General features: G+C 38.9%; 1 protein-coding gene across 4 annotated transcripts; it reads left to right on the top strand.

Annotated features, from left to right (window-relative positions):
- The first annotated feature begins 16 nt into the window (after positions 1 to 16).
- On the top strand, positions 17 to 7,520 carry osgepl1 (O-sialoglycoprotein endopeptidase-like 1). 4 transcript variants are annotated; one of them, XM_043692852.1, is made up of 7 exons: positions 17 to 89; positions 1,323 to 1,705; positions 2,602 to 2,806; positions 2,903 to 3,051; positions 4,285 to 4,415; positions 6,963 to 7,034; positions 7,264 to 7,520. In XM_043692852.1, the coding sequence occupies exons 2-7, from the start codon at positions 1,538 to 1,540 to the stop codon at positions 7,340 to 7,342; spliced, it is 804 nt and encodes a 267-aa protein (XP_043548787.1). In that variant the 5' UTR covers positions 17 to 89; positions 1,323 to 1,537; the 3' UTR covers positions 7,343 to 7,520. The 4 variants fall into 4 exon arrangements, with proteins under 4 accessions (XP_043548787.1, XP_043548786.1, XP_043548783.1 ...); XM_043692848.1 differs by lacking the exon at positions 7,264 to 7,520 and adding an exon at positions 5,967 to 5,998 and having other exon boundaries at positions 78 to 557; positions 1,318 to 1,705; XM_043692847.1 differs by having other exon boundaries at positions 86 to 557; positions 1,318 to 1,705.
- Positions 7,521 to 23,915: the final 16,395 nt, after the last annotated feature.

The raw sequence follows: 23,915 nt of genomic DNA, 5'->3' as shown, positions 1-23,915 counted from the left end.
CGGCCGCAACCGTGTGCGGCTCCGGGAAGGAATTCGCTGTGACACAGATGAGGGAGAGGAAATCAGAAGTTGCTGGAAAAGCTCGGCAGGTCTGGCAGCATCTGCGCAGAGAAATCAGAGGTTAACGTTTCGGGTCCACTGACCCTTCCTCAGAGGTGTTGAGGGAAGAAATGAATTACTCGGTTTTCCTTAATCCCACGAGTATTTACGCTAAAACTGAACAGCACGAGTTGCAATAGGATGTACGGGGCGGGAGGAGGGTGATAATCTCAGCACATTCATTGCAGACGGTTTATCTTTTTTTAAATCTCTAACTGACCTCCCCCTTCTTATTGTCTGGCGGCGGCCTGGGTTGCCATGGTGAGAGCCCAGGGAGTGGGCGCGCGAGCAGTGTATCGCTGGGCTCGCGGTGCCGCGTCCCTGAGCCGAGCTCAGTGCAATGCCAGGCTAGTGCTGGGCATCGAAACCAGCTGCGATGACACGGGAGCGGCGGTAGTGGACGAAACAGGCAAAATCTTGGGAGAAGCCCTATATTCTCAGAAAGGAACTCATCTCAAGTAGGTCTAAATGCTCTTCCCGGTCCTTTTGTTGGAGGAGGTGTGCACGGATGGAAATATAACGTGCAACACTGCTTTAAGTGAAATTCAAACACTGTACTGTAACTCCTTAATTTTTAATAGCTGGTACAATACTGATGTGACAAACATCACACAATGTCATGTTTTTGGGCTACAACATTGCCAACATTATGTTCTCTGTACCACTTAAGTAAACCAATCCTCTGTTGTTTTAAAAGCAAGAGAAACCTGTATGAATAATATTGGTTAGAAATATATACCAAATACAAATGACAAGGTGCAAATGTACAAGAGTATATAAATGATTTTCTGATTGCTTTAAGGGTATTTTGATAACGTACACACAATAAATGCTTGTCAAAATATGCTGTCATGAGTACACCAGAAAGCATTCAGTTTTGTCCTGTGAAAAGAAAAGATGCAAATAATCACTTGTGATGATCAAAAAGCAATAATTGCAATGACTTTAACTTGGAGATCATGACAGATTTACTAATGATTCTTCTGTTATCAGAAGCTAATTTAAATGCAGAGCAGGCTTTTCATTGTTCAGGTCAAAACTGCAGCAGGTGTCTCAAGCTTATGTTTGGATTAAAGTGTTCAAGTGCTGATACCCTCTTTACAAATGTTTATTCAGTTACTTACTTTTGAAGATACTAGCTACATTGTTTTTTTACTATTTTATTCATAAACCGAAATAGTTTGCATATTCTTTGAGCTGTATTTTGATTTGCTTTAGGGCAGGTGGTATAATTCCAACCGTCGCTCAAAAGCTACACAAAGAACAGATTGAAAATGTGGTGCAAGAAGCAATAGATAAGAGTGGTGTCTCTCCTAATGAATTGACAGCAATAGCAACTACCATAAAACCGGGACTTGCGTTAAGCTTGAAAGTGGGCGTAGAGTACAGCTTAAAACTAATAGAACAATATAACAAACCCTTTATCCCTATTCATCACATGGAGGCACATGCACTAACTGTTAGAATGCTGCACAAGGTGGAATTTCCCTTCCTGGTCCTTTTGGTTTCTGGTGGACACAGTTTGCTGGCTGTTGCCCGTGGAATTTCTGACTTCCTTCTTCTTGGACAAACTTTGGATGAAGCGCCTGGAGATACATTAGACAAGGTATAAATCTCTAACCGATACAGATGGCAACTTTAAGATTGTCAGTGAACAACAGCAAGATTTTCTACAGTATCTGTGCAACCTGCACCTAAATTCTGAACCTAGTATTACATCTGCGCTGAAGCAACGTATTAGGAGGAAATATATGCCTTTGGTGCTTGAGCCAGGGAGCAGATTTGATGGTGTTAATAGGTATTAATGGATATAAAAGAATGGGGAAATCTGAAGGTGATGTAATGTGATTACATGCTTAATATACCTTTACCTGAATTTCCTCAAACTTTTACTGTGGATATTTTGTTTACAGGGCAACCTAAATTATCCAAATAACAGATTATCCAAACAAAAACTCAAGGTCCCAAAGCTTGGGTAAACTGTGTTATCCGACCATTCGATTTTCCGAACATTTGATTATCCATACAAAATATTCCCTGCCCGTGTCGTTTGGATAATCGAGGTTGCCCTGTAAATCCTGATTTGCACTCCAAATTTGGAGCAAATGTGCAGGATATTCCACCCTGTAACGCTTACTTATTTACTTAGTTTACCATACTTAGCTTTGCTTGCATTAAGGTTTAGTTAAAAGATATCGCATGGATTTTTTTCTTGCCAAAACTGTTCGGTGTCTAATTTTGTCCTATAAATTGGTAATTATTTGTATCCTATAAAATGTCTTGATGACCTTTTAAATGTTTTTACACGTGAGAAATGGAGATATATTGTAAATTGACTGAATTTAAATGAACATAAGCAGATTTTTAAAGGTTACCAATCTTGTTTTATCATTTATATTTACATTTAAAATTATGTGGATGAAATTCTTTTGATTTAGAAAGTAATATAAGATTTTTTTCTTGATAGTAGCTGTTTCAAATTACAGTGATATTTCTACTCAGGTTGCACGGAGATTGTCCCTCAAAAATCACCCAGCATGTCATACAATGAGTGGAGGTGAAGCCATTGAATATTTGGCCAAAATGGGAAACAGGATGCAGTTTGAATTAACGCAGCCTATGAGCCAGCATCCAGACTGTGATTTTTCCTTTGCTGGTCTGCGCAATCAAGTCAATCAAATAATTATCAAAAAGGAAAGGGAAGAAGGTTTGCACGTTTTTGATATTTCTATTTAATGTAACAGATAGTAGTGACTCACTCATTATGTTGTACACTATTAAGTCAGCTATTTTTCTCAACCAGGTTTCCAGATGGGTCAGATATTGCCTTGTGTAAGTGACATTGCTGCTGCGGTGCAACATACAGTGACCGCTCACTTAGCCAAACGTACACATCGAGCTATTCTCTTCTGTAAGAAGGAAGGTCTGTTGCCTCAATCAAATCCAGCCTTGGTCAGTATCCCATCATGTATTTTGTGTTTTACTTGGTAATAATAAATATTGGGCATGAGTCCATTCTCAGTGAATTCTAAGCATTTCTTTACAGATCGGGAATGTCAAAGAGTACCTGGCTTGCTCTTGTCCAGTTAGTGATCTGTTTCAGATCTTTTAACCAACTTGTTCAGACATGTTATGATGCACTCTGGAGCAGGTGGAGCTTTGACCCTGGCCATCTGATTCGGAGGTGGGGAAATCACCATTGCATCACAAGAACCCAGTGACCTGTTTCACACTTTAATAAGTCCTGATAACTGTCTATCTGCTTTATACAGTGGTAATTGATAGAATATGTAGATCTAGTTCGAGGCAGGAAAACTTGGAAGGTAAGACGGAATCTTGCTTTCATGAAAATAATTGCTTGGGAAAAGTGTTTTTATGGAAGAGATTTAAAAATTGGAGCTAATTTACACAGAGAGGTAAACCAGTTTTGCATGGTGGCTGTGACCAGATTTAAAAGTGGTTTAACTTGTGATGATTTTATATTTCACATTCATCTATTTGAAATTTGCATTTTGACAAGGCCTGGTTGCAAATCATCTGTAAGCCCTTGCGACTGAAGAATTGAAGGCATATACTATTTCAAAAACAGTATTACAATCATATTCTTTTCCTGGTGCAACTTTACTGCTTGGAATTTGAGTGTTGTGGCTGATGTTTGGTCACCTTGACAGCACCAGTTTGCAGGTAAATGTTTCACAAAGAACATGAGGAAGAACTCTTTGTGGCTGTGGTCATCCACTAACTATTGCTTAGATAGTGACTTCTGCCCTGAGAAACCCATTCCTGTTCACATCTCAGCCATTCACATCATCTCAGCTGAAAACATTAAATGGATTGTAACCTTGACATGGAACTAAAACTGCTTCCTTACCCATAAGAATACAGAGGAACCTCGATTATCCAAAGGACACGGACAGACAGTGTTTGATTCCGAATAATCAAATGCCAGATAACATAGTTTAGCCGAGCATTGGGACATTGTGATTTTGCCAGATAATCTGATATTCAGATAATCGAATGCCGGATGATCGAGGTTCCTCTGTTTAAAATTGAATAAAATTGTATTCTTTGGAATGGGATCATAAGCACAAAAATTGTATAGCCTTTGAAAAATCATTTTGTGGAAAGGTATGCATTTTAACTTGTGCAATATTTATTGTTTTATATTCCTCACTTTCATGTCAGGTAGTTTCAGGGGGAGTGGCCAGTAATGAATACATCAGAAAAGCACTTTCGATAGTAACTGAAGCAAATGGATTCTTGCTGCATTGCCCGCCTCCAAAACTTTGCACAGACAATGGCATCATGATTGCATGGTGAGAACAGTACATAGTGTTAATTTTACCTTGAAGTATTACATACAATGAAGAAGCATTGTAATCACTTTCAAACATGCTTGCTTAGTGGAAAACAGAATTTAAAAATGTTAAAATCTTGGAAGTTTCTTTCTTCTTCATAAATGCATGACATCTGTCTAACTGTAGTTCTCCAAAGAAGTTATGATTTTGAATTTGGATCCACTTTTAGTGCATCTGATAAAAACACATGCTAAATAAGAACCACTTTCTTTTTCTTTTTTGCTTTCTGTATCGGTGTCACTGCTACTTTCTTCAACTTGGATTAATATTTGTATTTCTGTTGAAAGGATGTCAACAGTGGTTTATGCCATTCTTGATGGCGTCACAAATTGACATTACAGGGAGAAACCAATCCACAGAAGAAAGGAAATTGAGAAATGGAAGATGTTAAATTGAACAAGTTTCTGAAAACAAGAAGCATTCAGAGGGAAGGTGTTTTGCAACTAAATGAGGAACAAGCAATAGAAAAGGGGAGGGACAGAGAGACAAACAGTACCTCAATGTCTAAAGAATTATGGATGTATGGGCTATACATAAGGCTAGAAAATCAAATGACTACAGGAAGGTAGAATGACCATGAAGAAATATAAAATTGAGGACTGCAATTTTGCACTTGCCTTAATGGTTTTGAGATGAGATAAATGTGTTATAAGGCAGGGGTGATTAAAGAAATGATGTTTAGAGACCAGCAAAGAGCTGATGCAAGGAGATCAACTGGCAGGGCATTTAAAGAAGTTGTGACATTTAAGGTGGTTACGACAGGACAAGGCTTTTGCCAGTGTTTGGGGAAGAAAGATGAGGATGTGGAAAAAATGGAAGAAAGTCTTAATAATATAGGAGAGGAAACTGAGCGGTAACAAAGGATTCTATGCCATCTGTTCCATCCTGAAATGAAAGAATTTAAGTTGATAAAGTCAAGGAAAAAATGATAAGTAGTTACCACAATCCTTGCTGCTTTTTGATTGGCCTGTGATACTGTAACAGTTTACAAAGATAGTTACAGTCTGATTAGCTGATTATGATGTTAAATACAGTAATCGAGAATTGGATATCTTAGAGTACAGTCGGTTTAGTTCTAAGGCGTGTTTTTTCAATGTGAATTGGCTATAATGTATTTGAAGAATTTAGACCTTTTTTTTAGAACACAAACTTTCCTGACCTGTATTGGCTATAATGCAGTTCTGACTCCATTAGTTTAAATGGTGCTGCTGTTATGCGATTTTTCTTATAATGCAGGATTGCACAGGAACAGAACTATATCAAAACAGACTGTAGCACAACTAATTAGTCATCTCAAAGAGCCATTGAGACTAGAAACATTCATTTCCTCGTTCCATGTATGCTTGCTCTCTCACATGTATGACCCACTGTGATCTCCAGCATTTGTTGTTTTCAGTACAGAGTCCAGCATGTGTAGTAATTTGTTCCTTCATTTATTAGATGTTGCCCTTCAGTATTTCTATTGCATAATTTAAATTTTTTTTACTTATTTCTGCTCATTATATCCAGATGAGTCTCAAGATCCAAGAACATTACTTCAGGTGTGAAAGACGTATTGTACTCAGCAAATGTGCAGCCAGGCAAACAAACCTATTGTCCCAGTGCATGGAACTAACTGCACGTAATTGAAATATACAATTTCACTAAATGTAGCTATATGTTAGCAATCTATTTATTTAAAAAATGACACTCAAAAACAATTCAATAAATTTAATGTAGGAAATACATTGTCACTGCATTGTTATAAAATAGGTACAATTAAGCAGGGTCATTCAACACTCATTAGCTCATTTATTTAGAGTAGCCCAATGCTTAATAACATGGAATTTAACTGTGTTTAACTGATTCCAGGGTTTGTTCTTTTGCTCCTATAGCCTATTGTTCATTCTCGTTGCATGAATAGCTTCCTGATATCAGTAATGAATCTAATGCTATTTGAACACTTGTTCTTTTATCTTACTATCATGTTTTAATTTGAATTGGTGTCCCAGATTTAGCTTTAACATTATCTTTCAACAATCTCCTATCATAGTTGGAAAAATCAATGTACCTCCATTTTATCCTCATAAGTGGGCCACCTGAATTCAGGTCCTTATGTTGCTTCCTAGTACCATCTCCAAGGACTGAATGACTCTTCCTTGTATTTTGGAGTCCAAAACCAAATACAATATTTGAAGTGTGATTTGAGCAGATTACACATGGATTCCTCTCATTTGTGCTCTGCTTTTTTGACCATGTAGGTAAATATTCTTTTACAAACCTTATATTATTCTATCAAATCTTAGTGGGACACATAAAACACAAGAATAATCAGTAATAGTCTTAAACCTTTTGCATTTCTATTATATCTATTTTACACTTTTTAATTTCATCACTACACTCATTTTTATAAACTGCTCATTTTCTGTTACTAAACCAATTCTGAGAACAGGGTCTTTGCCTTGTATCAGCTCAATTACAGTTGTTAATATGGTGCACAATGTTACTATACTTCTATGTTTTTAGGAACGGTATTGAGAGACTTCGAGCAGGAATTGATGTTATACATAATCCAAAAGAAATTCGCTATGAGCCCAAGTAAGTGACTAGGCTTTTAGATTTTTTAAAATAGCAGTTATGAGCTAACCAAATTCTAAGGCTGCAATAATTTTTCATTTCAATCTAACATTTTTAAGAATTGTGTTTCAAGTTGTGGAAATGTGTGGTTGAATTACATAGCCATTACAAATCAAGCAAATATAAAATTAAATAAGAATGCACTGCTTTTATTTTAGCTAAATTTGCTGTCACTTGCTTTGTTTTGCAGAGCCCCTCTGGGAGTTAATGTTTCTGAACAAGTCAAGAGAGCTGCACTCAAAGTTCCATATCTAAAGCTAAAGACATGATTAATTTGGCTTCTTCATGGTTCATCGTTTTAAGAAATCTCACTGTGCTGGGCTTTAAATTAAATTCATGCACATTGTATTGCACTACTTGCATACAAATTTAAGAACCGGTATTGGCCATTTGCCCAATCAAATCTGCTCTGCCATTTAATAAAATCATGGTTGATCTGATTGTAAACTGCAGTTGTATGTTTGAAATACCAGGAGAACGTGAGGACTGCAGATGCTGGAGATCAGAGTCGAGAGTGTGTTGCTGGAAAAGAACAGCAGGTTAGGCAGCATCAGAGGAGCAGGATAATCAACGTTTCAGGCAAAAGCCCTTCATCAGAAATACTGAAATGTCAGTAATTCAATGATAATGTTCAACAATTGAGTGAAAATTGTGACATACAAGGTTAATCTAGCTCATATGTTGTATATTTCACAGGGAAGGAGCAGGGAGCTCAACCTTTGATTGTTTTTATATTAAGCTAAGTAACAAGCTTAATTCTTGATTGTTTTTATATTAAACTCATCAACAAGCTCTACAGAGCATAATATGGTGAATGCCTAAAACTTGGCTTTTAATCTGTTTTGTTAGGTGACAGCTGAAGCAGAGAAAACAGAGACAAAATCTGTGCCGTTTCCTCTTTAAGTGCTTTGTGAAGAACATAAACATACACAATTAGCAATTTTGAGACAAATGAATTAAACTCAGTTTACTTTTGAGTCCTTTATTCTAATGGACAATTTCTGAAGTTCTTCCAATGCCCTACTGAAAAATGAAGGCTGCAGTAGGAACAGTTTGCCATCTTGAGCTTCCCTTGTCAAGTATTACGATCCCAGCTAATATTTCTACTGAACAAGTCAGATCCTAGAACAAAACCTGGCTTGATAGATCATATCTTTTCTTGAAGCATGAGCACAGAAGACTGGAAATTTTCTTCAATGGTAAAAAGAAAGTTTCTTTAAGGAAAATTGCTGAAAATCAAACCAAGTTATCTAATACAGTGCAAAAGATGTTACAACGCACAACAAAGCAATGTTTTCAACTATTCCTCAACACCATGACTTTATAAGCATCAAATTCAGAGCAAATACTCCTATATCTTAAATTTTTAAGTTCGACTCAACTGATTTCACCTAGTTCTTTCCTGTGAACTGAAATCTTCTTGCATGAACACCCACAAAATTGAAAACTTAGATTTTCTCAGACTTTCAACAATCCGCTGGTTTTTAATTAATCGCTCCTTGCTCATCTGGAAGGGAGTCCAACTAAATTACTATTAAACTAATTTATTTCCTGAATTGTTCCTAGGCAAAACTATTGATCAAATTTTACCAAAAGTTAAATAAGTGCCAGAATTTTAAAGCTGCATGAGGGCTTTCTCTCCATGGATCATGAACTTTCTCACATAATTTTACATTATTCACCTAATATATGAAGAGAAAATGAGGTCTGCAGATGCTGGAGATCAGAGATGGAAATGTGTTGCTGGAAAAGCGCAGCAGGTCAGGCAGCATCTAGGGAACAGGAGAATCGACATTTCAGGCATTAGCCCTTCTTCAGGAATGAGGAAAGTTTGTCCAGCAGGCTAAGATAAAAGATAGGGAGGAGGGACTTGGGGGAGGGGCGTCGGAAATGTGATAGGTGGAAAGAGGTCAAGGTGAGGGTGATAGGTCAGACGGGGGTGGGGGCGGAGAGGTCGGGAAGAAGATTGCAGGTTAGGAAGGCGGTGCTGAATTCGATGGATTAGACGGAGACAAGGTGGGGGGAGGGGAAATGAGGAAACTGCCTTCATAATTTTATATGTTTATACAAGATCCGCCCCCCTCATTCTTCTGAATTCCAATGACTATAATCCCAGTCTACTCAGCCTCTCCTCATAAGCCAATCCCCTCAACTCCGGAATCAACCTAGTGAACCTCCTCTGCACCCCCTCCAGTGCCAGTACATCCTTTCTTAATTAAGGAAACTAAATCTGCACACAGTACTCCAGGTCTGTCCTATCACCCTCACCTTGACCTTTTTCCACCTATCACATTTCCGACGCCCCTCCCCCAAGTCCCTCCTCCCTATCTTTTATCTTAGCCTGCTGGACAAACTTTCCTCATTCCTGAAGAAGGGCTAATGCCCGAAACGTCGATTCTCCTGTTCCCTAGATGCTGCCTGACCTGCTGCGCTTCTCCAGCAACACATTTCCATCACCTTATATATGCACCATGTTATCGCTATCTTGTGCTCACCAATGGTAGAAATACCAATCATTACCAGAAACCTCTTGAATTTCTGGTGTTGGTGTTATACTGAAAGCAGGTCATGCTATCAGCTGGGATCTGCCTTTCATAATATGTGTAGTTGGAGGGAAATGGAAAAGCTAAGATTCTGAGGGCACATGGGTGACACTTCATTGCAAATAGAATTTCACATTCATATCACTTATCTGATACTTCCTGCAACTGCAGCTACAAGAATCATACTACATGAACTACCCATCCTGAGTGATATAGCTTGTTAGAATACTTTCTAACGGGATGTTCCTCTTTTCTTTTACATCCAGCGCAGCATAACATCTTATCATTGTGCAGTCTGCAAGGGACTTAATAGTGCAATTTCCCCTTGAACAGCCTCATGTCACTCATAAGTAATGCCCACATGCTCAGTCAGAAAAGAAGACACTTAGTCTTCCGACTCCTGGTATGACGTCAGCCATTGTCATTGCGCACGTGCAATTTGGATGAGGCTGGGAAACAACTCGAGTCACAATTGGCGCAGTGAGTCAGGAAGAGCTTGGAAATGAGGGGATCCCCTTTATATAGGATGGGCTGAGGGGCTAAAATTTATGATATTCAAAAGTTGCATGACCTTGATTGAGCCCTGTAAACATTCCTTTAAGTGCAGAAGGCAGCACAATCAACATGTCTTTCTGTACTTGGTGTTACACTGCATAAGAGAGTTTCATCCTGGATTGTTGGACTTCATCTCGGATTGGAATTGCGAACAGTACCAGGAACCAACTTAAACCTTCAGACTAGCCATCGATCGAGGATCCCCAATGTGCAGAAGGGCGTGAGGTTTACTGTTTTTTCCCCTTTTTAAAAATTACTTAATAGATGTTCATATTTCAGTCTTTTATTTTTCCTCTCCCACTTATTTGTATTATTACTAAATAAAATGTTATATTTAAGCAAATTGCTGTTCAGTCTTCTCTTAACTACGTTCAACCAAATCCAAAAGAACAGCTTGAATACACTCTGTGATCTAAGACATCTTTGGCGAAGAGAATAGGATTCAGGATAATGTTTAAGGGAAAAGCAACCTGATGCTCCTGAGATCTTCCATATTCCAGAGTGAAATGTAGCAGACCCTGCATTCGGGTCTTTAGCTGATATGTTAGCCCAATTAGGACACGCAGAAGAATGGGGGACGGTTATAACTGGGGAAAAAAGAGAACTGGATACTGCATGTGCAAGTGCACTGAACTTTATAGAAGTGTTAACTCTCTGTGGCTGGCTTGAATGCACTTTTGTTGGTTGCTAAATGTCATCTTGTATAATTTGTGTGTTTTTGTTCCCTGGAGCTTGAGATCTGGGAATACTTTGAAGCTAGTTTGCATTTTCGAATTTGAAAGTGGTGTGTGCTTATGTCATTGTGGAACATGGATGGTTAAGGTGCTGTCCATTTAAGAAGCTAACAGTGGTTGTACAAAGCAAACATCTGCGATGATATAGTGATTAAAACAAATGTTTCAGAAAGCTTGGTAAAAAATGTGCCTTTTGGAATTGGCTCCGTGTTGTGTTTGGACTGGTTAGGTTTTAATTCCAGAAATTAACATGTTTGGAATTTCATTTTCTGACCAGAATAAACTTCAAAATTTGTTTCAACACGAGTGAATCTTTAATTCTGGATGATAAGATTGGCTCGTTGTAAATGTAAAGTTATTCAAGTGATGGGGACATTGGAATGTTGACAATGAAGCTCCCTGTGGATGAGAAGTTTTGGAAAGGCAAATTCAAATGTTTATGGCCCACTGCCTTTTTTTAAATCCATAGCAGATTAGTACTAATTAACCCAATCTGCTTGATGTGCAATGGATGGAGGTTTTTTGGATTTTTAGAAATTGGAGGCACTGAAGGCTGAACCCATTTGCAAACATTCAATATGCAACACAGTGATGGATGAGGTATCCTCAACCCATTAAGCCATTCATCAACAACACATTTCAGTATTGGGGAAGTACTTTGGAAATATTAATTGTAGTGAGTGTCATGAATCTCAAAATCAGTGAGCCTGGGTACACTTAAGCATATCATGATGTAAACTATATTAAGGCTCGCATGCCCTGTTATTGTAAAACATTTAAATCGAATAGTTAACTGAAAATTTAATGTCATTCTGGGAATGATAAAGTGCATGCACATAGTCTCAGTGGTTTCAGTTCATGAAAAATGTCTAGTGACTTTGTGGGAATAAACAAAATATTGAATTTGGACAAATTTATGTAGAGATATATCTAGAACGAGTCATCAAGTAACTTTAAAATAAAATGTGGGTCATCTTAGAGGAAGAACAAACAAATGTTTGACTTCTGTTTTAAAATATTATAAGATTATGTTTCATAGACTACAAATCTCTACAGATCTCTGGAGTTAGATAGAGTGGTAGTAGTTAAGTTACAAAATTGGATGAGATGAAAGAATTTGGGGTGGAGACTGGTGGCAGAAGAAAAAAAGTTAGAATATTGAGTTGAAACAGCAATTGAGTTAAAATGCATTTTATTACAAAGGAAGTTTAGATGAGAGCACCAAACTAATAACTTACTCTTGGTGACGTTTGTGTCCTTGTCTTTTTTTTTAAGAAAGACTGCATTGGTGATTGAGGCATTGGGACCATATGTAGAGAGATAAGTAAAATTTCATAGATCATTTGATAAGATCTTGTAGGAGTCAAGAATGCATGACATGGTCTTGGGACACCGATGTAAGTGTGCAAAAGTGAATGTTACCTTTGAGGTAATTAACATGAGACAGTAAAAGAAAGCAATGAAGTACGGGTCTCAGACATGCACACCTACTTGACAAAAGGAAAAAAATTGCTTGGTAGAGCATAAAAACATAGTTTAAATGATAAGACACTGACAGAAAATCCAGAGAAAAACTGACTTTATGATAATGAAAGTAATATTAGTAAAAGCGATGTAAAAAGAATTACAGTCAACATAAGTGTGAATGGCCATTATATCAAAATATTACAAAAATGAAAGAATATGGACTCTGGGGGGAGTAATAGTGGACTGAGTGAGGGGACCCATTGGATGACATATAAAATACCCCATCTTGAGCGTTTGTATGACGCATGTACTCCAGTGTTTAAACCAATAGGTACAATTTTAATGTGTTAGGACAATTAGTGTATGTGCGAGAAGGCTGAACTAAGACTTAGGTGGTGAAGGAGTCTGTAGTAAGGGAACCCTGGGGAATATAAAAGGTGAGAAGCATAAGCTGAAGATAAAGCCTGATGAATGTTAGAACTGTATTGTTTGATTTCATGTATATTGTAACTCAAAGGGGTTATTTGCATATGGAGGTAGTTACCATTCAATGATACAATCATTCATAAAATTGGCAAGCCAGGAAATATTGAAGAAATATCCTCAAAACAAATACAGATGAAGAGAGCTGGATAAATTTTGAGTTCATTTTTGATATTATTTTAGTGTTATGGGGTGAAGTGATCTGTGGAAAGAGAACAGGAGGACAAAAAAACACAAGTTAAGGAACCCGAATCTGGAATATACCGAATCTTAGAGCAAATTATGTAAATAGATTAACTAAAAAAATGTTGACTATACTCTGGTCGCCTCAGACAGGTGGCATTATCCGAGATGAAAAAACTAGTTACTGTTAAAGGGATAAGACAAGTCTTAGGACTATTTAACTAGTTTAGGAACTTTATAGAAAATTGCAGAGAACTAGCTGGACCCCTGCAAGACCTTACAAAATGGGGAGTAGGCTAGGTCAGAAAACATTGAATGGGGACCTGAGCAAGAGACAGCCTTTGTCAAACAGCCAAAATCAAACAGACAGTGGCCTCTGCACAAGCGCTAGGACTCCCTGACCTGAAAAAGCCCTTTCATATCTTCTGCAGTGAAAGCAAGGACACTCAGTCTGCAGTAGTGCTACAGAGACATGGAGACAAGCGTCAGCCTGTAGGATACTACTCCTACAAAATGGATCTGGTCATGATGGGACAGCACTCGTGTGTTGGAGCCATCCAATGTGTTACCTGGGCACTAACAACATCCTCCCCCTTGAAGCAACTGGGGAAGGTGATGTTACACTCCCTACATAGTATAATCCAGCTGTTGGAAGATATCAAACTAAGAGGTGTTACAGACAGTCGAAAAGCATGTGGAAGTAGTTAAAGATAATAGAAAGAACCCGGCAAAACTATGTGAATTAGGAAGGAGAGACACTTGATTGTATCCCCTCCAAGGAGCAGGAATAAAAGAGACAGTGTAGAGTTAAGGAGGAGCCATTAGGGGGGCCCAATGTGAAATGCATGTTTGTAGATGGGGTGCAGAAGTATATTGATGGGGCTTGAACAGGGTGGGTTGTGGTCAATTTGAAAGGGGAACATTTGGCAGGAGAAAAAAATAAGAAAATGTCATTTCACCCATGTAGCCATACTAAAAGCACTGAACTAAAAACATTTACTGCTGCCCTCCAGCTGGAAAAAGGACAAAGTGTTAACATGTACACAGACAGTAAAAATGCCTTTAGTGTGGTCCGTGATTACATGATGGCATGGGCAAGACAAGGCTATATGACCTCTATTGGTAGTATAATTCAACATGAGTCATGTGCCCAGTGGCAGCAGTAATTAAAATGAAAGCACACAGAAAGATCCAAATGCCAGAACAGAAATGAATTGACTAACAGTCTGGCACTCTTTTTTTTTCCTCTTACCCTCTTGCAGGTCTTGAGGGCCCTCAGCAGAAATGGGATCCTTGACCCCAGGATGGGAGTCTGAACAGATTAAGTTGTGCGTATATATGTGACATGGTTGCATGGCAACTGTAATTAAGTGTAAGCATGAAAACACTAATCCAATGTGAGCTCCTCTCAATTTTGATCCCATCGGAGGCAGAAAGAAACAGCGAAATGGGAACTTAATGTTAACATGACTTGCTGGTTCCATCTTGGCCTTGACCGTACATCAGGGGTGGGATATATTTAAGGATTGGTCCCCAAAGGCCATTGTGATCATTAAATTGGTAACACAACCTATTATTGTATTGTTCATATTGGTGATGGTTATTTTCCTTGTAGCTTTAATCTTCTGGTGTAGGTTACGTACTCTTATTATACACTCTCGTGTGGCTATTGCTGATTTGCATCTGCATCCGCAATTGTATCATGCACTACCAAATATCATCAGGGTGGATTGTATAAGATGGGTTGAAGGGCTAAGCTTGTTGATATTCAACAACTGCATGACCTTGAATGAGTCCTGTGAACCTTTTTGTACGTGCCAAAGATGACACAATCAATATGTTTTTCTGTAGTTATTTTTCTGTACTTGCTGTTTGTTACACTGCATAAGAAAGTTATATGCTGGATCATTGAACTTCACCCCAGACCAGGATCATAAACAGTGCTTGGAACAAACCCAAGCCTCCAGATCAAAACGTTAATTGAAGGGTCCCCTATGCACAGGAGGGCATGAGGCTCATTGTTTCTTTTCCTTCCTTTTTCATCTTTTTTTATTACTTAACAGATGTTCATATTTCAGTATTTTATTTTTCTTTATTTTCCATTTTTTATTATTACTAAATAAATGTTTATATTTAGGGAATTTGTTGAGTCTTCTCTTTACTACATTTAACCAAATTCAAAAGAGCCACTTGGATACTTTCTGTGATCCAAGACAACCTCCAAACTTTTATGTTCCTTGCTTTCTTGCACTGTCTGTTGACCCTATAGGTACTAAGCTTTCACAAGTTCCCACCCACCCTTTTAAGTCTTCATCTCCCAAAATAACTACCTGAACCCTGGCCCTGCAGCTTTGCTATGCCCTCCATAATGCTTCACTATCTCACTGATGAAGCCAGGGTGATTGTGCTCCTTGAGGATGAACCCTCACTCATATGCAGTAATCCATGTCCTCCAAATACTAATCATCTCCTTCTCACATGTTGAGCTGGTTCCTTTTATTGTTCCCTCTGTATCCTAATACATTTCCTCCAATCCCTGCAATTGACTTCCCCACCAAAGTAGTACCTCCTTACCTTTCATTGAAACAAACTTCAGCGCTCACAAAACCTAATTCTAATTCCACCCTCTGCCCAACCCAATTGATGACTTACCGGACCCCTGACTGATCTCCTCTGACTGATTGTGAATATCCAAACTGGTTGCATTGCAGCTACAGGACTCACCTTGGCCCACTCCCCGGACTGTATGATAAGCAACACCTGACCCTGAACACCCCAAGCAGTAGATGGACCATGAAATCAGATGTTGTCCTTGATTGACTGTGATGGGACATGATTGAAATGAATAGGGGCATAGGCAAGGCAGATGAGAAGGAACATTTTTCCTTGGTGGACAGAATCAATAACTGGGAGGTTTAGAGGAGATGTGAGGAAAAGCTTTTTCATTCAAAGGGGGTAGGAATCAGGAACTCATTGCTTGTAAGAGGGAAACAGGCAGAAACACTCATAACCTTTATTAAGTATTTAGATGGGAAAGTGAGGTCTGCAGATGCTGGAGATCAAAGTTGAAACTTTATTGCTGGAACAGCACAGCAGGTCAGGCAGCATCCAGGGAACAGGAGATTCGACGTTTCGGGCACAGGCCCTTCTTCAGGAAGAAGGGTTAAATGTAGTAAAGAGAAGACTCAACAAATTCCCTAAATATAAACATTCCTGAAGAAGGGCCTGTGCCCGAAACGTCGAATCTCCTGTTCCCTGGATGCTGCCTGACCTGCTGTGCTGTTCCAGCAATAAAGTTTCAACTTAAGTATTTAGATGTACACTTCGAAAAATGGAATTCGAATAATTAGGTGGTTGTTTTTGACTCACACAGAGTCAGTGAGCCAAAGGGCCTTTTTCTGTGGTGTAGACCTCTATGATTTTATAACCCCACTGACTGACAATAGTCCCTCTTGACCTGACTGAGAATTTCTCCCCTTGTGACATGGCCGCTTTGCTTAATACATGCAGCGTGTTTGCTGTGAAAGCTGCTGACACATTCTGTAGAAGAGGTGTTGAACTTACAAGATGTTGTACAGCAGTATTTACACCTCCTTGGCTGAACACTGCCACTTCTTGGCTTTGCATCATTGCTAAATGCAAGGCAACACAAAAATACTGTGAGACTTAATGTTCTGAATAAGGCAGCAAAGTGCTAAATGAAGTGCTGTCAGTTTTGATGTGGGCGCAAAGCAACTGTGCACTAAAAAAATGAGCCTTGAGGTACTTCCTGCCTCATTGTATGAGATGGGTGCCTGTCCAAGTGCACAAAATATTCCAGAAATACAACGCAAGGTGATTGCGCACTCCAAAATGCAGCATAGAAGTGGAGAAGTGTATTCTAAGTGAGTCAAACATATGCTACAGTGATGTTGTGAGAATGGTGGATAGGGGTGCAGGCGGTCACTACCCATGGAGCATAACCTGAGATGTTGGAGATTGCTATCAAGATGGAGATCCAGAGAAGGAAAGGGTGAGCTGAAGCCACCAGTATCCTCTCTGACTTTCATGATGAGAATTATAGACATCTGATTTTCTTTCCAGTGCACACTAGACTAGGAAATAGCATATATTTGAAGCAACATTAGGTACTAATTAGATATAGACTCATGCAAATACATCTTTCTTCTAATTAGAATCAAGAATCTCATTTGCACACTCCATATTTTCCCAACTAGCTCACCACCACACATGATATTCTAGACCTGGGAATCCAAGGCCCCAAAGGAGCCTTCCACATCCTTCAAAGTTTCACCTGCACTTCCACAAATGTCGTTTATTGCATCTGTTGCTCCCGATACAATCTCCTTTACACTGGGGAGACTGGATGCCTTCTTGCAGAGCGCTTCACGGAACATCTCCGGGATACCAGCAGCAATCAACCCCACCGCCCTGTGGCCAAACATTTTAACTCCCCCTCCCACTCTGCCGACGACATGCAGGTCCTGGGCCTCCTCCACGCCACTCCCTCACGACCCAACGCCTGAAGGAAGAAGGCCTCATCTTCCGCCTCGGAACCCTTCAACCCTAGGGCATCAATGTGGACTTCACCAGTTTCCTCATTTCCCCTCCCAATACCTTACCCCAGTTCCAGACTTCCAGCTCAGCACCATCCTCATGACCCGTTCCACCTGTCAATCTTCCTTCCCACCTATCCACTCCACCCTCCTCTCTAACCAATCATCTTTACTCCTTCCTCCATCCACCTATTGCATTCTCTACTACCTTCTCCCCAGCCCCACCCCTCATGTTGATCTCTCTACCCCTGAGAGTCCCAGCCTCATTCCTGATGAAGGGCTCCTGCCCGAAACAACGATTTTCCTGCTCCTTCGATGCTTCCTGACCCACTGTGCTTTTCCAGCACCTCTCTAATCTTGACTGGGAATATTCAGCTCTATATTGTGCTTCTGATTCCAGTTAGATTTCCTTAAAAAAAGATCATAATCTTTCAATCCCTTTGTTTCCTAAGAAAAAATAATCCTTGATTATTCTAAACCAAAAACAAGCTAATCACTCTTAATGTTTGTGCTATTGATCATAATCCCAGCACAATATAAACCATCTTCTGTTAACACCCAGGGTTCCATGCTCCCTGAAACATACCAGATAAAGTCATTTCCAGAAACAATGACTGACTGACTGACTGACCTAGTTATTTGTTAACCCTTCATAAAAGTAACCAGCATCCATACACCACTAGTTTGAAAACCAATCTCTCAAAAATATTTATATATAATATAAATGAAACTAACTGATCAAAAAAAATACACTCAGTAATTTAAAGTGCAAAACAGCTCTCCTTAAATGTGTACTGAATACAAACAAGGACTAATATAGTACCAAGTAGCTCCGGAGATTACAGATTTTATTTTCATGCTGTGCCTAGTTATTGGGCTTTAGCCAGCACAGCGTTGTACCACCCAATCTTGTATAGTGAGCACTGCCCTGTCAAAGAGCAAAGGGAACAGGTTGTCATTTCTGATTATCATCCAACATTGAAAATGTGCATGTTGCTTGAGAACAGGTCTACCCTTCACTGTGATTGGTGACTGTGTGAGGCCTTTGGAACTGTGCCCCAGCAAGAGTTAGTGCTCTGGGAAGAAAGTTGGATAAAAGTCAAAGAATGCAAGAAGCTCATAATTAATTGTATTGTTTAAAATATAATGCTTTTTACCCTAAAACTGACATAACGGCTTCTTAACTTAAAAATCATCATGTCTGTTTCAATGGAGCCTGGTTTAGTGAATAAACAGTCTCTTAATGAACTTTACTTTCACGAGCTGTCTAAACAGATTTATTAAGGTCAATGGGAATTGGAAAATAGACTCCACTGCTGAGGCCATACCCAGCACATAAACCATGATTGTCATTGCTAGTGACCAATAATTGTAACTCCAAGACATCGCTGCCAAAGTTCCTCAAAGTTGTATCCTAGGCTCATATATCTTCAGCTGCTTTTTCAATGATCTTCTCTTTCACCTAAATTCAGATGGAATGGATAAAAAAACCCAGGTGGTGTATTATGTATTAATATGTGAGATATGCTATTATTACTACAGTATGTTGACAAGAGGGATAATTGATATAGGAAAAATTAAGAAGATAACCATGCATATCATTATTGCTTTCATGTTCTGTTCATAGAGTTTTTCTGGAGTGATCTGCAAGCAGATCAATTGCCAGCGATTTATTTTTAGATGTGCCATATGCCAATAAAGTACATCATATTATATAGCAGCTGGTGTATGTTGAGAGCACTGAATTTAAACATTAAAGAGGTAATGTTCATTTCAAATGATAAGGATCTTTTTTTTTCCCTTGGTTTTCTGTTACTTTGTAAAACAAACTTGTTTCATTCAAGCAATTAAAATACTGCTTGTGAATGCTTATAACTTCCCAATAAAACATGTTTTTTTTAAAATTGCACCATTTTTAATGCAATTTAGATGTGAAACTCAAATGCAACTTATAGATTGAAATAAACTAACTTCATTTTTTTCCACACAAAGAAGATAAAATACAAACAATATTTTCTGTATTGTACAAACATTATTACAAACAGATTTGCTCTAAATAGTGACATTTAAATTGTCATCCTTTGGTTTTAAGTTAAGAAATTTTCAAAATGTGTTCTTTTCTGATTCCTGTAAAAACATAGTTAACTAAACATTGCATTTCAAATCATATTCCAAGCTATGGATGAGATTTCAGCACTCTGTGCCAGAGAATGATAATTCATAGAGGTACAGTTGCAAACCCCAATTTCATTAGTGGTGCCGAGTGAAAACCAAGTGGTTTTCTCTGTTCTGGTGAGGACTCGATAAACTAAGTCCTGCTCTGGCTAAGAAAATTGTTGGGTAGATTTAATGAATCAATGGCTTACTCTTTCTCATATGTTTTTCATAGAAAGGAGATAGAGAAACTCATCACTAACTTGTTTGTTGAAGACCTGAAGGTTGGACCCAATTTGTCCTATTAGCTGTCAATGGTGACAACTAAAGAAGGAGCAAGGCACTATGATACTACCTTTTTGAGGTGATGTGAGAAGTGCTCTCCATAAACATCTCCAATTAGTAGATTTTTGTTTGGATAGATTGTGCATCATTCAAATTTAGTATATCCTTGTTTCATGTATTTGCTATTTTGGTAGTTGTTCCATTACCCTATTGAAAATTAAGGATTATGAAAGGGACTATTAGCAAATCACAAATACTGTGAAATAATTCTTATGAACTAATTAGCTTTGCTCAAAAATTGAAAGTGTAGAATATAATTTCTTAAAGTTGTACTGAGTTAAAACAGATTTTAATGTAGTAGTAAATCAGACAGACCATTAGATTACAGATTTAGTTCTCAAGTTATGTTGGATTACTGTTTAGTACAGCATTATACCACCCAATCTGCTGACTTGGCTAAGAGCAAAGGGGACAAGTTGTCATTCCTGATTACCAACCAATGCTGGAATAAGAATGTTTTTTAAGAACTGGTTCAACCACAATTAATTGTGATTGGCAACTTCAGTAAGGCCTTCGGAACTGTGCCCAGCATGAGTTGGTGCTCCAGGAAGAGAGTTGGAAAAAAGTCAAAGAAAATAAGGAGCTTGCAATTAATTGTATTGTTGAAATGTCATGCTTTTTACCCTAAAAGTGGCATAAAAGCATTTTGGTCTCATAAGCATTATGTCAGTTTCAATTTTAACCTAACTTAGTGAACAAATGTTTCCTTAATGAGCTTTAATTTGATGAGCTGCCTGCACAGTTTAATAAAATCAATGACAATCAGTGAGAAAACCCCACTTCTGGAACCATACCTAGCACAAATGAAGATGGCTGTAGCTCATGGTAGGGTTGCCATCTCCATCTGGATGCATTCTAGGAAGTATCATCGTCAAAAGCTGGTAACAAGATTTTATGGATGTTTGACATGTCTCAGGAATACGCAGGGGAAAGTGCTTAATGAAGAACTTAACACAAATAGTCAACCATTGTTTCTTCGCTATTGATATTTTTACTTCTCTTTTTTAAAAATTGCACATGAATTTAAAAAAAAGTTGGGGTACTTTCTGGTGAATGTTTGTCCTGGCTGTGTATTTTCACAGAGAGAATTCCAGGCAGCACTTTCCTTCAGTCTTGGCATCCCAAGACTCTCTTTCAGTTAGGGAGTTATGTGTCAAGCTTTCTTTGCAAGCATGTTGTATAGATGACGATGTGAATTTTCCAATCTGGAGAGGCTTGTGAAATTTCAAACAGTTGCATTTAATTGCTTTTCACTTTAAACTCCTGGTTCCTTCATTCTCTTGGTTTCTTCTGAGGTTGAGGCTCAGCACCAGTTTGCACCTAACTAAAAGCAGGCAGTGGCAGCTGCATCATTTGTGAGCACACCGAGTGAATGCTGTATTGTCAATTTTGTTCTTTGTCACAGGGATCTGTTAGCTCAATTGGCTGGACACCTGGATGCAATGCAGAGTGACACCAACAGCATGTGTTCAATCCTTGCATTGACTGAGGTTATCATGGAGGTCCTACTTTCTCAACATCACCCCTTATGTGGCGTAGTGACCTTCAGTCCTCTGGGACTCTGGTAACTTAACCTACATTAACATATTGTTGTGCCTGCATATATGCTGCCTACAAATACAATCATCACTGTTTAGTTCAAGTGGACTGTGGGCTGCCAGAAACTGATTGGAATCACAGAATTATTGCATTGAAAAATTCCAATTGCTTTTGGTAGCTACCAGGAAAATACACCCAGCTGGAATTGGCAAACCTGGTAGACACCTGACCTTTCTAGGAATGTTGGTAGCCTTAGAATATGGAGGTCAATCAGCTTTACCCTAGGATATCCTCAGTCCAACTACTTCAATTGCCTTATTAATGTTCTTCCTAACAATATAAGATTCATACCAAATTTCAGGCTCAGGCTGATAAGTGCAAAAGCAATACTTGCTCCACATAAATGCAAGACAACCACCATCTCCAACATGAGAATATAACAACCTCCTCTTCACATTAAATAACTATATCTATTGATGAATCTTTGAACATATCCTTGGGGTTACCACTGACCAAAAAATTAACAAGGCCAGCCATGTACATATTGTGTCAACATGAGCAGGTTAGAGACTGGGACTTCTGTCATGAGTAACTTACTTCCAAACACCCAATAACCTGTCCAACATCAAGACATCACAAGTTGGGCATGTGATGGAATATTCTCCACTTACAGAAATGAGTGCACATCCAATGAAACTCAACTGGTTTGACGCCATCCAGGAGAAAGCATTTACTTGATTGGTATCTGTCACCTTAGACATTCATTTGCCCTAGTACCAGCACGCAGTGGCAGCAGTGCAGCTCATATCCAAAATGTGTTGCAGAACCTCGCCAAAATTTAATTGAGAGCATTTTCCAAAACCACAATCTCATCAATTTACAGAATCATTGAATTGTTACATAAGGGCAGCCATTCAGCCCATCATCTCTGCATTACACCTCTGAATAGGCATTATCACTACTGCCATTTTCCTGTCATTTCCCTAACACCCTAAATGTTGTTTGTATTTAAATAATCATCTAATGGCCTTTTGAATGCATCAATTGAACCTGCCTCAACCACAACTCCTGGCAGTGCATTCCAGACCTTAACTACTTGCTGTGTAATATTTGTTTCTCACATCACAGTCACTTTTTTTTTAGATTAGATTACTTACAGTGTGGAAACAGGCCCTTCGGCCCAACAAGTCCACACCAACCCGTCGATGTGCAACCCACCCAAACCCATTCCCCTACATTTTACCCCTTCACCTAACAATCCACCTAACCTGCACATTTTTGGACTGTGGGAGGAAACCGGAGCACCCGGAGGAAACCCACGCAAACACGGGGAGAACGTGCAAACTCCACACAGTCAGTAGCCTGAGGCGGGAATTGAACCCAGGTCTCTGGCGCTGTGAGGCAATATACTAACCACTGTGCCACCGTGCTGCCCAAGCTTTTACAAAGTGAAGCTTAAGAGCAATGCCTGGCTTTAATGCAGAAGCACTGTTACTTGACTGATACTTGCTGTCACTATTCAGGTACTGATGTTACATAAGGTAATGACTCTGAAAGAGTTAATGTTTGAGACTGTATTGAACTTCCCATCAATCTGATGATTTCATATAGGCTAAGGTGATGGACAAGAGGACTTAGGCCTGAGCTCCCAATGGGGACAGATGTGTCATCAGTGTCTCCTGTTTGGCTAGTTAGACCTCATAACTCGGTCTGTGTAACTTGTGCCTATTGGCATCACGGAATAAACTACATCTTGTTAAGGTGTAAATTTTCTCATAATGACCCAGTAGTGGTTCTTCCTCTGCCACTGTTAATCAAATTCCCAGTATAGAATGGGAATCCCCACATAGTCTGGGGTGAATCATCACCCGGGTAATAACAACCTGATTTAATTCTGGTTAGTTTCACTTGTAAGTTTCCATACATTTCTTGACTTTTTTTGTCACGGTGCCCCACCAAACCATTAATTTTCTTTTAAAAGCGTGTAAAGGAGGATTGATGGCAGCAGTCTACCTCAACACTTCGAATAGTAGTGATCGATTCTGCAGCATTTACTGGAGCTGAGGGTGTGCATAGTTACTGGGCATGAGTAAGTTGCAAAATTAAAATATAATGAACGCTGGAAGTGTGAAATCAAAAAAAAAGCTGAAAATATTCAGGAGTTCAGACAGCATCTATGGAATGGATTTAATATTTCAGGTTGAGCTGCTGCTTCACCAGCATTGAAGAATGCTTAGAAATGTAAGAGGTTTAAGGCAGTAGAAAGGCAGAGAGACAGTAAGA

Source organism: Chiloscyllium plagiosum, chromosome 7 (assembly GCF_004010195.1).
Source record: "Chiloscyllium plagiosum isolate BGI_BamShark_2017 chromosome 7, ASM401019v2, whole genome shotgun sequence".
Taxonomy (NCBI): domain Eukaryota; kingdom Metazoa; phylum Chordata; class Chondrichthyes; order Orectolobiformes; family Hemiscylliidae; genus Chiloscyllium; species Chiloscyllium plagiosum.
The sequence above is the reverse complement of the archived record's forward strand: the minus strand, read 5'-3'. Positions and strand labels throughout refer to the sequence as shown.

Bases quoted from the DNA above. Each gene is read 5' to 3' on its own strand.
- osgepl1 (XM_043692847.1), top strand. From the start codon at position 358: ATGGTGAGAGCCCAGGGAGTGGGCGCGCGAGCAGTGTATCGCTGGGCT. The intron at 1,706-2,601 runs GTATAAATCTCT...ATTTCTACTCAG, and splicing joins CTGGAGATACATTAGACAAG to GTTGCACGGAGATTGTCCCT. The intron at 2,807-2,902 runs GTTTGCACGTTT...TTTCTCAACCAG, and splicing joins CAAAAAGGAAAGGGAAGAAG to GTTTCCAGATGGGTCAGATA.